General features: G+C 41.8%; 1 protein-coding gene across 1 annotated transcript; it reads left to right on the forward strand.

The window, feature by feature from the left end:
- Window positions 1–532: 532 nt before the first annotated feature.
- BABAM1 (BRISC and BRCA1 A complex member 1) lies at window positions 533–15,743 on the forward strand. The gene is made up of 9 exons (XM_051972109.1): window positions 533–665; window positions 6,092–6,423; window positions 8,873–8,931; window positions 9,682–9,802; window positions 10,554–10,632; window positions 11,131–11,155; window positions 11,328–11,457; window positions 12,578–12,664; window positions 15,327–15,743. The coding sequence occupies exons 2-9, from the start codon at window positions 6,148–6,150 to the stop codon at window positions 15,525–15,527; spliced, it is 978 nt and encodes a 325-aa protein (XP_051828069.1). The 5' UTR covers window positions 533–665; window positions 6,092–6,147; the 3' UTR covers window positions 15,528–15,743.
- The last annotated feature ends 1,307 nt before the right edge of the window (window positions 15,744–17,050 follow it).

A 17,050-nucleotide genomic window follows, 5' to 3' on the forward strand; every position in this document is an offset into this window, starting at 1 on the left:
TTTATACGATTATTTTGCTGTACAAGAAAAATCAGATCAAGAAGGAAAGAAAATGAGTTAAAAAAAAATGCAAGCGAACAACAACAAAAAAGAGTGAGAATGTTGTAAGAGCTTTGCCTTTTTAAGCTGAGGTTTTTAATACATCTCAGTTAGACTGAGGCTGCATCCATTCAGTGAGTAAGGTTAAGAAGCAATAGAAGCAAAGAATTTCCTCTTTCCTCTCGTCAAAAAAAAAAAAAAAATCTAACTAACTAAATAAATCTGGTTGGGGAAGATCCTCAGGGTTTCTGGCCAAAAAGAAACCAGTGGAGAAATGCAGAAAGAAGGCAGGGAAAAAGATGAACCCCAGGCCCCGCCCATAAACACCGGCTTCCCCTCCTTCCCCCGCCTTCAGGCCCCGCCCAACCCTAGCCGCTGCCCAGAGCCTTCAGGCTCCGCCTACAGGGACCCGCTTCCTGTTCATCATCTCTCGCCATATTTAATCTTCCGGAAGCTCGGTCGACTGCCGGCAGATCCTTCCCGCCGCTACTTCCGGGGGCGGGTAAGAAAATGGCGGCTTCCAGTTAGAGCTGCAGTTGCTGAAGCACCTGTCAGAGGAAGAATTCTGAGCTGTGAGAACCGAAGCGATAATTCGCTTCGGAATAACTGCGGAACCCTGGCGGAAGGTCAGCGCCTTGGGAGGGAGGCGAGAGCGGGAGGATTGGCGGACCTTGCCCGCTGGGGGGGAGGGGACGGGCCACACCTCTCGGGGTCTCAGCATCCTCCCCTGGGAGAGGATCGAGCTAGACCGGATCATCTCCGAGGCCCCTCCCAGCGCCCACGTTCGGTGACCCGCTAGTCTGAGAGGTGGTCCCAGGCGCCTGGCCTATCATCTCCGGCCTCCGAGCCTTGGCGCCCGGAGTTCGTTCGCTGTTGGCGCCTGTGGCTTAGCCTTAGGCTTAACTCCGGGCTCCCTTTTCGGATCCGCTGCGCCGCGGGGACCTCCCCGGGAGTTACGTTCTGCGTATTTCCCATGTACTTTGTGTTTGTTTGCACGGGCACATGGTTTCTCCAGACAGTAGCCGTTGCTGCAAATTGGAGGACCTTAGCAACAAAGATGGCGAAGGATCCTTCCAACTCCGAGATTTTGTGTTCTGTGTCAATTAGCCCGAAGTGTCTTCTAGTTCTAACATCCTGCGTTTGTTCTAAAATCCCTTCCAGCTCTGACAGCCTGTGTTACAAAACTTCTCCTCAGTCTGATGTCTACTATGTTTTTAGAATAGTATATTATTACTAACGTTATTAATTACTTATAGATATTTATTAGTTTTGTGCGTTAATATATAATATTGTATATAGTAAGCCTTTCAGAGCACCCACTGATTGAGTGCCACTTGTACTTGATGCTCCTGGTCTACGCACACACTTTGTTCAGCACATACTGGAACTATTGGAAAAAAAGATAACAGTCCCAGGATATGTTAGCGGTAAAAAATTTTTGCATTAGCCCTCATGGCAAGATGGATACTTTACATTATCTTTGCCATTTCTCAAGCTAAGAAGAGCTAAGTCTATTAGGATTAGGATATCTATTTTTCCATTTAATAGTATATATTTTTTTCCAATTACAAGTAAAAGTGGTTTTCAGTATTCATTTTTAAAAAAATTTTTATTTAATGATTACTTTATATTGACAACATTATCCCTTGCACTCGTTTCTTTTCCGATTTTTTCCCCCTCCCTCCCTCCACCCCCTCCCCTAGATGGCAAGCAGTCCTTTATATGTTGGATATGTTGCAGTATATCCTAGATACAATATATGTTTGCAGAACCGAACAGTTCCCTTGTTGCATAGGGAGAATTGGATTCAGAAGGTATAAATAACCCGGGAAGAAAAACAAAAATGCAGATAGTTCACATTCGTTTCCCAGTGTTCGTTCTTTGGGTGTAGCTGCTTTTGTCCGTCATTTATCAATTGAAACTTAGGTCTCTTTGTCAAAGAAATCCACTTCCATCAAAATATGTCCTCATACAATATCATTGTCGAAGTGTATAATGATCTCCTGGTTCTGCTCATTTCACTTAGCATCAGTTCATGTAAGTCTCGCCAGTCCTCTCTGTATTCATCCTGCTGGTCATTTCTTACAGAACAATAATATTCCATAACCTTCATATACCACAATTTGCCCAGCCATTCTCCAATTGATGGGCATCCATTCATTTTCCAGTTTCTAGCCACTACAAACAGGGCTGCCACAAACATTTTGGCACATACAGGTCCCTTTCCCTTCTTTAGTATTTCTTTGGGATATAAGCCCAATAGAAACACTGCTGGATCAAAGGGTATGCACAGTTTGATAACTTTTTGGGCATAATTCCAGATTGCTCTCCAGAATGGTTGGATTCGTTCACAACTCCACCAACAATGCATTAGTGTCCCATTTTTCCCGCATCCCCTCCAACATTCATCATTATTTTTTCCTGTCATCTTAGCCAATCAGACAGGTGTATAGTGGTATCTCAGAGTTGTCTTAATTTGCATTTCTCTGATCAATAATGATTTGGAACACTCTTTCATATGAGTGGTAATAGTTTCAATTTCATCCTCTGAAAATTGTCTGTTCATATCCTTTGACCATTTATCAATTGGAGAATGGCTTGATTTCTTATAAATTTGAGTCAGTTCTCTATATATTTTAGAAATGAGGCCTTTATCAGAACCTTTAACTGTGAAGATGTTTTCCCAGTTTGTTGCTTCCCTTCTAATCTTGTTTGCATTAGTTTTGTTTGTACAAAGGCTTTTTAATTTGATGTAATCAAAATTTTCTATTTTGTGATCAGTAATGGTCTCTAGTTCATCTTTGGTCACAAATTTCTTTCTCCTCCACAAGTCTGAGAGATAAACTATTCTATGTTCCTCTAATTTATTTATAATCTCGTTCTTTATGCCTAGGTCATGGACCCATTTTGATCTTATCTTGGTATATGGTGTTAAGTGTGGGCCACAGTATTCATTTTTAGAAGATTTTGGGTTCCAAATTTTTTTCTTTCCTCCCTTTCTAAGACAACAAGCAATCTTATATAGGCTATAAATGTTTGATCTTGTTAAACATATTTCCACATGACTCATTTTATGAAAGAAGACAGAACAAAAGGGAAAAACCATAAGAAGAAAAAAAAAGGAAAATAGTATGATTCCATCTGCTTTCATTCTTCATAGTTCTTTCTCTGGATATGGATACCATTTTCAGTCATGAGTTTTTTAGAATTGTCTTTGATCATTGTATTGCTGAGAAGAGCTAAGTCTGTCAAAATTGATTATCTGCACAGTGTTGCTGTTACTGTGTGAAGTGTTCTGGTACTAGTGTCTTTCCGGGTTTTTCTGAATCTGTCTGCTCATCATTTCTTACTGCACAACAATATTTTATCACAGCCTTATACTAAAACTTGTTCAGCCATTCCCCAATTAATGGGCATCCCCTCAACTCCCAATTTTTAGCCACTACTAAAAGAACTGCTATAAATATCTTTGTATATGTGGATCTTTCCCCCCTTTTTTAATAATCTCTTTGTGATACACACCCATCAGTGGTATTGCTGTACTAAAGAGTATGCACAGTTTTATAGTCCTTTGGACATAATTCTAAATTGCTCTCCAGAATGGTTGGATCTGTTCATAATTAAATAAGTGTTCCAATTTTCCCACATTTATTATTTTGGGAGCAGTTAAGTGGCGCAGTGGATAGAGCACTAGCCCTGAAGTCAAGAGGACCGGGGTTCAAATATGGCCTCAGGCACTTAACACTTCCTGGCTGTATGACCCTTGGCAAGTCACTTAACCCCAATTGCCTCAGCAAAATAAACAAAACAAAAATGTCTCTACAACATTTATTATTTTCCTTTCCTATTGTTATCCAACTGATAGATGTGAGAGGGTCCCTCATAGTTTTGGTTTGCATTTCTTTAATCAATAGTGATTTAGAACATTTTTTTCTTATGACTAGAGATAGCTTGAATTTCTTCATCTCTTCAGCCTGTTCATATACTTTGACCATTTTTCAATTGGGGAATGACTTGTATTATTATAAATTTTACTCAGTTCTGTAGATGTTTTAGAAATAAGGCCTTTATCAGAAACACTGGCAGTAAAAAATTATTTCCCAGCTTTCTTCTTTCCTTCTAATCTTGGTTGTATCTGTGCAAGACCTTTTTAATTTAATGTCATCAAAATTTCCATTTTTCATTTTATGTTTTCTATTTCTTGTTTGGTCATAAATTCTACCCTTCTCCAAAGATCTGACAGGTAAATCATCCCTTGCTTATGATATTATCCTTTATATCTAAACCAGGTATCCTTTTTGACCCTATTTATAGAGTGTGAGGGGTTGGTCTATGTCTAATTTCTGCCATTCTGTTTTCCAATTTTCCCAGTAGTTTTTGTCAAATAGTGACTTCTTATCCCAGAAACTGGAGAGTTTAGGGTTGATCAGACAGTAGATTATGATAATCATTGACTACTGTGTCTCGTGTTTCTAATCTAATCCACTGATCTACCACTCTGTTTCTTAGTACCAAATAGATATGAAAATTGCTGCTTTATAATATAGTTTTAGATCTGATATGGCTAGGCCACCTTTCTTTGCCTGTTTGTTTTTTTCCCCCTTAATTCCTTTGATGTTCTTTACCTTTTATTTTTCTAGATGAATTTATTATTTTTCTAACTCTATAAAATAATTATTGGTAGTTTGATTGAATAAATAAATTTAGATAGAATTGTCATTTTTATTGTGTTAGTTCAGCCTACCCACGGGCAATTGATATTTTTCTAGTTCTTTAGATGTATCTTTATTTGTGGAAAATGTTTTGTAATCATGTTTATAGAGTTCCTGGGGTTGTCTTGGGAGCAGGTAATTTTATATTGTCTACAGTTACTTTAAATAGAACCTTTTTTAAATTTCTTGCTGCTATGGTGATATATAGAAATGCTGTTCACTTATTTGGGTTCATCTTATATTCTGCCAGTTTACTAAAGTTGTTCATTATTTCACATAGTTTTTTAGTTGATTCTCTAAGTATACCATTAAGCCATCTACAAAAAAGATTTTTTTCATTGCCTTTTCTAATTCCTTCAATTTCTTTTACTCCTCTTATTGCTAAAACTAACATTTCTAGTACAGTAGTAAACAATACTGTTAACTATTATTATTATTATTATTTTTTACCTTATTGAAAATGCTTCTACCTTATTTCCACATGTTCTTTTTTACCTAAATGAGACAGACCTTTCTGGAAGTCCTCCTAAATTATCTTAAGCTGGAAAATTGTTTCACTCCATCTTTTTGTGGGTTTCATCACTCCAGAATCCATTTTGAGGCTTAATTTAACATTTCAAGGCTTGATTTACCATTTCTGAGGCAAACTAGGGAGAGTTCAGACAACTTCCTGGCTTCTCTCTGTCATCTTGTTCCTGCTAACATGCCCATTTTTCTTCCCCCTCCCCCCACCAATGATTATTTTACCAGATTTTGTTTGAACATTAAATTTATCCTTATTTTGCAATATGAAATAGTTGCCTGAAGCTTGTTATGAGTTTTTTCTTGTGTTTATATTTTTTACTTTTTTTTTTTTTTAATTTTTAACACAATTTTGGGGGCGCTTAGACTGTCAGTACAAATCAGGAGAAAACTTTCCCTTTGTGTTTTCTGAGCATTTAAATTTGGTTTGGGTTATGGGTTGTCTTTTAAGTCTGTTTTTTATGATCTCATTTTTCCTGTATTCTCTAAAACAGAGTTGTCTTTCCCTTCCTCTCCCCCTACTCCCTATTTCCCCTTAGTAATTGGCTAACTTGCTTATGTCATATTAAGAATGATTTTAGAAAAGGTGCCTTGGTAAGAAGAGATCATAGCATGTACATTTTTTAAAGAAGAAAAAAAGGGATGACAAAGATCCAAAGAGAACATTTTCAGATGACAAGAAGGCTTTATTTGGGTTTAAGTTTTTGTAGAGAGAATAGCATTTTTGTGCTAATAAAGATCTGCTTGCCCTTAGCTGATAGAAATAGTGGAAGTGGACTGTCCCCAGATGGTTTCATCTTTTCTTCTTACTGTTTCAGAAAGGTTAACGTGTCTTCTGAGTGGGGTCTCCAGTTTGAACTTGAGAGCCCCAACCATGGAGTCAGCAGAATCGGGAACTGCTGCAGATGAGGAGGAGGAACGGGTGATGGAGCAAAGGCCTCGGACCCGATCCAACCCAGAGGGAGCCGAAGACCGAGCCCTGAGTGCCCAAGCCAGCGTGGGAAATCGGAGTGAAGGGGAGGGTGAGGCAGCCAGTGCCGATGACAGTCCACAGAATCCACCTAGCACCAATGGCAAGCCCTGGCAGGTGCCACCACAGACTCCAGAATTTCAGGTCCGGACTCCCAGGGTCAATTGCCCAGAGAAGGTGGTATGTATCAGCTTCCAGCTGAAGAAATCGGGAGACTTTTGTTTTAGCAGTAATTGTGGTAGCATGAGCCCTCAGTGCAGAGCTCCCAGTTGGCAAAAAAAGAACCCAGAATGAGAGGACATGCAGAAAGCTTAGGGGATCCCCGACCTGTGTATTCCTACTTACCTAGGAAGAGATTTTTTGTTTTCCTGTTTCTAGGATGCTATACTGAGTACAGGAATCAGGAGATAATTAACATTTTTATAATACTCACTTTGTATCACTGGTGCTGTGGGAAAACCCTCTGATAGTAACCTTATTTTCACTTAGGTGAAGTTCTCTATCCAAAAGCTTGACTGAAGCCAATTGACCAAGAATTGAGATTTAGTTCCTTTTGTACCCTTTTCCCCAGCCAGAATTAGGACAAATCTGAATTCTCATCTTGGCTTTGCAAGAATACTTCCTTCCAGCTTTCCCACCTATGAAATGAAGAGTTTGGACTAAATGATTTTTTAAAATTACACTTCTCCCTCCCCCCCTCCCCCCCAATCAATGAAAGTCTTATCTTCTTTTCTACCTTCTCTCTCCTTTTATTCTCCATTTCCTCTTACTCTCCTTGAGAATTAAATGAAAAGAAAACCCTCCTCAAAACATGTATAGTGAAATACAACAAACTCTCATGTTAACTTTTTTTTTTAAGTCTGTTTTCACTCTCAGTATAGAAGGTAAATAGTTTGTTTTATCTCATAAGTCCTCTGGAATTGTGGTTGGTCATTGAGTCAGAGTTCCTAAATCTTTCAAAGTTGTTTGATTTTGCTCTTTTGGTTCTTCCTTTACTGTGCTTTAGTTTCATACAAGCCTGAATTTTCTTCCAGATTTTTTTGAACTTGGTGATCACAAAAGTTTCTTCCAGCTCTAGTGACTTAGAATTCTAGTATGTTATATCTGTTTGGGATTTGAGTGGGGCTGCTTAGGGCTTCCTGGTAGAACTGAGGATTCCTGCCATTCTAGATCAAAGTAGGCCCAACCGTGCCTACTTCACCTTTAGACTGGATTATAGAATTATTATTATCAACTTGCCTTTATAGCACTTTACAATTTACAAAGTCCTCTGCACTCTGTTGATCCTACCACAGTTTTTTAAGATAGGATTACTTGGTCCCACTTTATAGATGAGAAATTTAGGCTTAGACTAAATATGTGTTTTATCTAGGGTCACATTTTGTAAACAATAGTCTTAAAGTTTTACAAAATCTTGTTTTTACTAAATCGTTTTTGCTTGATTTAAGCTATAGCCAACATTGTTGTCCCAAGTGAATCCCTCTTTTTTTTTTAATATTTTATTTTATTTTATTTAATAATAACTTTATATTGACAGAATCCATGCCAGGATAATTTTTTTACAACATTATCCCTTGCACTCATTTCTGTTCCGATTTTTCCCCTCCCTCCCTCCACCCCCTCCCCTAGATGGCAAGCAGTCCTATATATGTCAGTATATCCTACATACAATATATGTATGCAGAACCGAACAGTTCTCTTGTTGCACAAGGAGAATTAGATTCAGAAGGTAAAAATAATCCGGGAAAAAAAACAAAAATGCAGATAGTTCACATTCGTTTCCCAGTGTTCTTTCTTTGGGTGTAGCTGCTTTTGTCCATTATTTATCAATTGAAACTCAGTTAGGTCTCTTTGTCAAAGAAATCCACTTCCATCATAATACATCCTCATACAATATCGTTGTCGAAGTGTATAATGATCTCCTGGTTCTGCTCATTTCACTTAGCATCAGTTCATGTAAGTCTCTCCAAGACTCTCTGTATTCATCCTGCTGATCATTTCTTACAGAACAATAATAGTCCATAACATTCATATACCACAATTTACCCAGCCATTCTCCAATTAATGGGCATCCATTCATTTTCCAGTTTCCAGCCATAACAAACAGGGCTGCCACAAACATTTTGGCACATACAGGTCCCTTTCCCTTCTTTAGTATCTCTTTGGGGTATAAGCCCAATAGAAACACTGCTGGATCAAAGGGTATGCACAATTTGATAACTTTTTGGGCATAGTTCCAAATTGCTCTCCAGAATGGTTGGATTCGTTCACAACTCCACCAACAATGCATCAGTGTCCCAGTTTTCCCACATCCCCTCCAACATTCATCATTATTTTTTCCTGTCATCTTAGCCAATCTGACAGGTGTGTAGTGGTATCTCAGAGTTGTCTTAATTTGCATTTCTCTGATCAATAATGTGAATCCCTCTTTTTAAAGGATGTTTTTTAAATTAGAAAAGTCCCAATGATGGGACCAGCATAGTAGACCTGGGGTGACATTATTACTTTGGCACCTACCTGAGGTTCAAGGGGCTGAATGATTTGCTGGGGATGGGTTGGGCCAGGGAAGTGGGTTTACATGGTGTTAACTGTTCTTTATTTTCTCCTCTTTTCCTTGTCTTTAACACAGATCATATGCCTGGACTTGTCGGAGGAAATGTCTTTGCCAAAACTGGAATCGTTTAATGGGTGAGAGGTTTTTTCTCCCCTAATTTATAAGCCCATTTGGACTCTCTAATCCTGCATTCCTTCCATCTTGGGATCCTTAGGTGAAGACAGATGGGAATTGATCCTTTGTTGCTTGAGCAGAGAGCAGAGTGAACCCATATACTGGGGAAATCCCTTTGGCACTTGAAGCATAAGTTGGAGAAGGAAAAGAAACTAGAAAACAAATAGGAAACAGCTAAGCTAATCCAGGCAAGAGGTAAACTAGGCTGATGGCCAGAGGAAGGAGGAGGAGGAGAGTGGAAGCAGTGTAATTTGGCAATGGTTGGACAAGACTGTTTGTAGCTCTCTTTGCTCTTTTGGGCGCCCTATCAGTTGTGATTTTATTTGGAGGGAAAGGGGACAGTCCAGTTAGAGATCTGTGGGGAAGAAATGCAGGGCTTGGAAAGGGATGAACAGACCCTGATACCTTCTGTTGTATGGGTGGGTGGAAGATTTAAGTCTTAGTCTGATTCTCTTATGACCTGAGGTCCCATAGAACTTAATAGTGACTGAGTGACGGTGATGGTGACAGACTACAGCCCTCACTGAGAGTGGGGAGTCATCTGTGACTTAGCCCAGACAAGTGACCTCTTCATGGAGCCTCCATTCCCAGGATATGACTTAAGCTGTGGGGGTACCTATCCCTGAAGAAACCATAGCGGTTCTCCATACCTGAAAGGTGCCTTAGCACTGCCTGGAGCCTACTGAGTGTCCTCTGTCGTCCCTGACCAGCTCAAAGACCAATGCCTTGAACGTGTCCCAGAAGATGATTGAGATGTTTGTTCGGACAAAACACAAGATTGACAAGTGCCATGAGTTTGCCCTGGTGGTGGTAAATGATGATACTACCTGGGTGAGTGAGAATGGGAGGAGGCCCTGCTGCTCCTCTCCTTTCCCTTCTGCTTCTTTTCCCTTACTTCTTTTCTGTTTCATGGGAAGAGGTTAGGTACCCAGCCCACCTGATCTCCAGCTTCCTGCAAGGAATTTTCCCTCACTTTAAATGAATCATAGAAAACCAATCTAGAACACAGAACATAGGCTATTAGAGATGGAAGTGCTTTCTAATCCTAGTGCCAGAAAGAACTTTAGGACATGGAATATAAGAGCTAGCTGATACCTTAGACTATAGGGAGCCAGAGTTGGGAGAGAATGTCTGAAGTGGGAATGGGACCTTAGCGTTTGCCTAACCCTTCTATGACAGTTCATTTTGCAAATGAATATTGAGGTTCAGAGAGAGTATGTACTGGTAAGTAGCAGAGAGGTGATCCGTGGTCTCCTGACTGCAAGTCTGTGACAAGTTTGATCCAAGCTCATGAGAAACTCCAGAGGTCAGGTGCTTGATGAGAACAAGATTAATGAGTTAAATTGAAGCTCCCTAGTTACTGAGTAACCCATCCTCCTTTTGCCCTACTTCAGATCCTCAGAAAGTAGTAGTCTAAGGGGAGCCTTGGGGATGGGGACTGCTCTAGGACCAGCCGAGCCAACACATGGAGGAAGTAGTACCTGCCCCGACAGAGCTGTCTGCCTATCAAATGGTTAACTGGGAGGTGGGGCTTACAGACCAGGAAAGACAGACAGGTGAGCAGCCCTGGTTTTGTTTTTAGCTCTCAGGCTTGACTTCTGACCCCAGGGAGCTGTGCAGCTGCCTCTACGACCTCGAAACCGCTACTTGCATGGCCTTCAGTATCCTTCTGAAAGGGGCAAGGGGAGGCTGGGGCAGGGGTGATGAGGGGGCTCGCAACCCCTCATGTGGAGGAAGCACTGCTCAGTCTGAGGCCTCACCTCCAGAGTTGTCGGGGAAGAAAGCCTCCTTGGTACAGCCAGCCTTGCCCACTTTCCGGCCTCTTCTGTCTTTTTCCACATTCTCCTTACCTTTCCAGCCTGTGCTTTTCTGCTCCACTGGTGACCTGATCACCTCAATTGATTGTTTGTCCTCATAGGTCTACCTGCCTTATCCTGTAGTGGACTGTACTCTTGTTTGTAAACTGGAATGGAAAGGGAGGGCTCCCAGTCCTTAGGGGGCAGATTGAAAGGATGCCGTGGGCGATAGGAGGGTAACAGAGAACATCCAGTTACTGGGGAGGCCTTGAAGAAGGAACCCCACATTTCCAGAGATGATGACCTGGTCATCAGAGAATTGACCTCTGGCATTTTCACTGGTCCTTATCTCTCCCAATCCAGACTTGGACAGCCTGTTCAATCTTATGTAAGTTGCTGCTATTGTCATTTCTTGACACAAAGATTAGGAGGTCTTGGTGAATGTATTTCGAGGGACCTAGCCTGACATCCTTTAAAAATTTATTGACAAGAAGTTAGTGCTCTGACAAGAACAAGTGCTCTGAAATGTCACATATATCCCCTTCTCTCCACTTATCTAGACAGCAGAAGATTGAGCTTCCAGTCACAGACAATGTCCAGACCATCCCACCACCTTACGTAGTGCGGACCATCTTGGTGTACAGTCGCCCTGCCTGCCAGGCCCAGTTTGCCATGGTGGAACCCATAAAGGTAGGTGAGAAAAAGGTTAGGATGTCTGCAGAAGAGCCATCCTTCCCAGTCTGATGACCAGAGGATCTGGGAAAAGGATTCTAGAATGAACTTCCAACCCCACTGCCATGATCATCTCACTTCCTGGCTCAGAAGCGACCAATGATTTTCAAATCCTTAACAATTAAAGACCAAACTCCTTTTGACATTCACAGGCTTTCTCAATCTTAGTCCCACCTGGCTTTCTTTCCTGTACACTTACTCTACTCAGACAGGATCGTTGATTATCTCTGAGTTCATCCTGTACTCTTCTTTCTATCTTTTTCTTCTTCTTCTTTTTTTTTTTTTTTGGGCATGATTCCTATGTGTGGAATGACCTCTCCCCATTGCTTGTTGACAGTCCTCCTGCCCTTTCAGGTTCAGTTCAGATACTACCCCTTTTTGAAGTCTAACCTGGTCTTCTCAAGCTAGAAGTGACACCTCCCTAACCCATCTCATATCACCTTGTCCTGCCAGGCAGTTACCATTTTCTTTATGTTTTGTCTGCATATATTTCATACCTCCTTTGTTAGATTGTGGAATCTTTGAGGGCAAAGAACCAGCCTTCTTTATCCTGCCACATCTCCCTTTCTACCTGCACAGTGCAGTGGACATAATTACTTAGTAAAGATTTGTTGGGCAAAGGAAGGAGTGGATAGATGTACCAGGCTGGAGTGGATAGCACACTATGGCCATTTCCATTTAGATTGCTATCAGGAAGAACTTCCTCTTTTGTCACATATGGACATTGGGCTACCATGTAATCTATTTTCCTTGCTGGAGGAAAGAACATTCTTTGTCAGGAGAAAATGTAGGAGTCAAATCTGTATGGAAGGCATGGAGTTGGATAAAGTTTTGGTCAGAGACCTTTAGTGTCTCTGAAATGCTTTATTTGTATTATCAATTTACTCCTCACAGCAGCTCTTTTGCTAATGGGCAAGACCAGAGCTTACGGTCCCCTGAGGACACAGTTAGTGGTCAGCAGTAGCATTTAGCATTTAAACCCAGCTCTCTCCTGAGTCCCAGGCCAGCCCTCTTTCTAGTAAGGGATGCTGCCTTTTTGATTTCTGAAAACAAGTTTGCTATTATTCTTTTCCTGCAGAAGATGCTTCAGTGTCCATATTTCTTTTTTGATGTGGTATATATCCACAATGGAACTGAGGAAAAAGAAGAAGAGACCAGCTGGAAGGTAAGATGAGAGATGAGGGCAAAGTTGCCAAACTATAGAATGTTAAACTCTTCTTGAAGTCTTGGGAAAAAATGACATTTTATTGGAAGGAACGGTGTCACTCATTTCTGTTTAGACATGATTATGAGATTGGTAAGTCAGGGGAATTCTAAAGATGTCCTCTAGTAGATTTGAGAAAAGCATTTGACTAAGTATCAGGGATAAAATGGAAAGATTTAGGCTCAAAGAGACTATAAGTAGATGAATTTGATGCTGGTTGAACAATGGATACAGAATGGTCATTAATTCCTGCAGTGTCACCTTAAGAACTGTAGTACTAGAATGTCTTGAAATCTGTGTTCAGCATTCTTATTAAAGCACAATTGGTATGTTTATCAGATTTGCAGAGAACAAAACAACTGGGGTAGGGAGCTGGGGGAAAGTTGCTAAAATGTCATTCTATAACAGGATCCAACAAAATAATGGGCATAATCTAGTAAAATGAAATTTATTATGAATAAATATAAAGTCCCATATTTGAGTTTTAAAATCACTAGCACAAATTCAGAATATCAAGATGCCTTTAGATAGGAGTTTGTGTGAAAAAGATCTGGAGGTTTTAGTGGACCCCAGGCTCAATACGAGTCAGCAGTGTGATATAACAACCAGAGCCCCGTAACTGCAGCAGTGGAGGCTTCATGCCCCGGATGAGAAAAGTTGCTCCCCTGTGGCTAGGTCAGACTGAATCTGGAGTATTTTGTTGAGTTCTCTCCAGGAGGCACATTAACAAGCTAGAACGTGTTTGGAGGAAGATCACCAGGTTGTACAAGCTCTGAAGGTCCAGAAGAGACTCAAGGGAAGGAGGGGGGAGGATTTGAGGGCTGTGTTCAGACATCCAGGTGACACTTTGCAGCTTCCTGGGCATTTTTCTTAAAACAACTCTCTCTCTGAAGCAGGGAATACAGCGACCCAGAGAAGTTAAGTGTAAGCTAGATTTCTGCCTCTGAATCCATGACCTTTGTCATGACATGATACTGCATTGTTAGCTGGAGCCCTTGTGCTTAACCCTTCCCTCCCTGGGGCCTACGTCATCACTTCTTGAGGGCCAGGGTGGCTTGTTCCTGAGAAGGCAGGTCTCGGGGGTTGGGGGCAAGGGAGGGGAACGGACCCAAGAAGGGGTCTCAAGGGTAATCTTCAAACAAGATCAATTATTTGAAATAAAGACATGCCCACTGGCATTTAGCAGGGGGAGGTAACCTGCCTGCAGCCCCACTGCTGTAGGAGCAGCATGTATGCCATCATCAAGCATCTGCCCAACTTCCCCTTTGGTGATCCCCCATCACTCACACCAGCATTAGACATTCTGATGGGCTAGGAATACAGGGATTCCCAAGGACTTCGAGTCCAGGCTCTTCTTCACTTCCATTTTGTGAAAGAGGAGTTGAAGAAAGGCAGGTGTACAGTGAGACATGGTGGGGAGGTGAGGTGTAAATGTGCTTCTATCATGTGGGTATGAGGAGAAATATGCTCAGACACTGACTCACTGTTTGTCTGGACAAGTCACCCCTTCTCAGCTTCTGTATGCTAACATATATGAGGGTCACTGATTGGATGAGTCATTCCCCAACAAGGAGATTCCCCATTTGAAAAGTGTGTGAGGTGGAGGTAGGGTGTACTAGATTACCTCAAAGGTACCTTTCAACCTTTTCCTTGTATAGAGCTGTGGGGCTTTGGGACACAAGAACAGCTGGTTGGATTGTTGGATGAGGAGTGTGGAACTTCCTACCTCTGCATCTCTCCCCAACAGCTCACTGTGTCATAGCCTGAAAAGGGTTGGGAACCCCCAATCTCAACCACAGATTCCATGGTTAAGTACTATACACACACACACACACACACACACACACACACACACACACACACTATAGAACATAGAATATTAGAACTAATGGGAGTCTTAGAAAATAGCATGTCAAAGCTGGGAGGGACCTTATAAAATGTTAATTCTGGGAGGGCAGGACAGGAATAATAGCCATTTGTAGTCAAGGACACTCAGGCTCAAGAGAAATCATCCCTCACCCAGTGCTACATGTTTTATAAGTGACTATAGAACATGGAGAGGTTTAGAATAACTTAGAATAACCAGAGTTTTTTCAGACATACCAAACATTGCCTCTGAAAAACTGAAACCACTTCATGTCTCTTGACACATACTGGCTGTGTGACCATGGGCAGGTCACTGCCAGGGCCTTTGGCCAGACTCGTAAGACCTTTAATTACCGAGAAGGGTGTGCTCTACATGGGTGACAGAAGCCTTTCACCAGGAGCTCCAGACAACAATGAAAAAGGGGTTTGGGCCCCCTTCCTCAAAGGGCAGGGCAGCTGACTGCTGAATTTGCTGAAAGCAAATTCGTCTGTCAGCACCTGGTCTCATCCCCAGCCTCACTAAAGAGCATGGCTGTCTGAGGATGGGTGCTGAGTTTGGAGAGCCCTTTCCATCCTATGTTCCTGCCCTTAGAACTGGCCTTTTAGAATAGGGGGAAGACCAGAGGTCAGGAGTCTCTTCCTTCTCTGAGCTTCGGACCTTTGTCTCAATTGCCTTTGGACTTCACCTCTGGGTGTGCATGTGGGTGTATGTGTGCTTCTGTCTGATGAGCTCTGGCCCCTTCTCCCCCTCACCCAGGACACATACGCCCTCTTTGGAGGCCTGGATTCCAAAGGCACCAGCTACAAGTATGAGGTCTCGCTGTCAGGGCCAGCTGTGGAGCTGCACAACTGCATGGCCAAACTCCTGGCCCACCCTTTGCAGAGGCCTTTCCAGACACATGCCTCCTACAGCCTCTTGGAGGAAGAAGAGCCTGCAGAAATGGAAGCCACTGTTTGAGGCACTTTGTTCTTCACCTGGGATGACCCCATCTACAGACCTGGAAAGAGGGTCATTAAAAACAGTGATTATGGCCCTAGTGGAAATGGTGGCTCTTGAGGGAGGTCTAATTAATGACTGATCTGGGCCTGTCTTGCCACAATGTTAAATGCAGCCTGTGGGCCACGTGGTTATGAATTTTGACTCTATATTAAACCGTCAGTATTTTGTCCTGGATCTGGACAGGTGGTTGTCTTTTGTCTCTCCCCTGGGTTTTGCTGTCATGGCCAGAATGAGAGGGATGTTGCTGCCCTTTACCCTAGCCCGATCACATTTAGAATGTTCAGTTCTGCATGAAACTTTACTTTGTGTGAAGTACTACTGAGATCCATGGATACAAAAAGAGATTCCTACTCAAGTATATATTCAATCGGGCTACATTTTAGGAGAAATGGTGATGAATGATCATGATCAGAAGAGGGGAACCAGCCAGATTGGTGGGTGGGAGGGAGGGAGATTGGGATTTATGCCATGAGGATGGCTTGAAGGAACAAAGGATATTTAGCATGTGGAAGGAGGGACCAGACTTCTTTTGTTTGGCTCTAGAGGGCAGCACTGGGCAGAATTACAGGAGGCCAATTTGACTGGGCCCAAAGAATTCAGCTGCCAAGCATAGGCTGGTTGACCATTTGTCATTAGGTAGAAATGGAACCAGGAAGCCATTGTAGGTATTTTCTGCCTCTGAGACTGGGGCTTGGGGCGCAGAGATGAAGAGTGGTATGGAAGATATTAATGGAAGCTTGCTACTCCAGGCCTGAGAATAAGAGCAGCAGGGTTGGCTGCCTTGCACATGCAGCATAGTACAGGAGGAAAACCACTCACTGGTTCTGGAATCAGAGGAGTTGGGTTCAGATTCCATGTCTGTTGAATGCTGCCTGTGTAATGTAATCTTGGTGGTGTGATTTCACCTGCCCTCACCTTGTAGCTCCCTTTTAGCTCCATATTTCTAGTCTAAGGCTATGGTCCAAGTGGACCATCTTTTTTTTTTTTTTTTTAAATAGCTTTTCATTTACAAAAATTTGAAAATGTTGAATAAATTTTTCAGCATTGACCTTTGCAAAACCTTTTGTTCAACTTTTCCCCTCCCAGCCCCTCCCCTAAATGGCAGGTAGTCGAATACCTGTTAAACATGTTAAATTATATGTTAAATACACTATATGTATACATATCTATAGTTATCTTGCTGCACAAGAAAAATCAGATCTAGAGAGAAAGTAAAAAAAACCTGAGAAGGAAAATAAAAATGCAAGCAAACAATAACAGAAAGAGTGGAAATGTTGTGTTGTGGTCCACATTCGTTTCCCAGTGTTCTTTCTCTGGGTGTAGCTGTTTTGTTCATTACTGACTAGTTGGAACTGATTTGGATCATCTCATTGTTAAGAGAGCCCAGGTGGACCATCATTAAAGGACTTGAGCTCGCAGGGAATTTTTCCCAACCATTTTCTCCTGGAAAGCTCATCATGTCATTAAAATGTTGGGATTGA

This window comes from Antechinus flavipes, chromosome 1 (genome assembly GCF_016432865.1).
Source record: "Antechinus flavipes isolate AdamAnt ecotype Samford, QLD, Australia chromosome 1, AdamAnt_v2, whole genome shotgun sequence".
Taxonomy (NCBI): domain Eukaryota; kingdom Metazoa; phylum Chordata; class Mammalia; order Dasyuromorphia; family Dasyuridae; genus Antechinus; species Antechinus flavipes.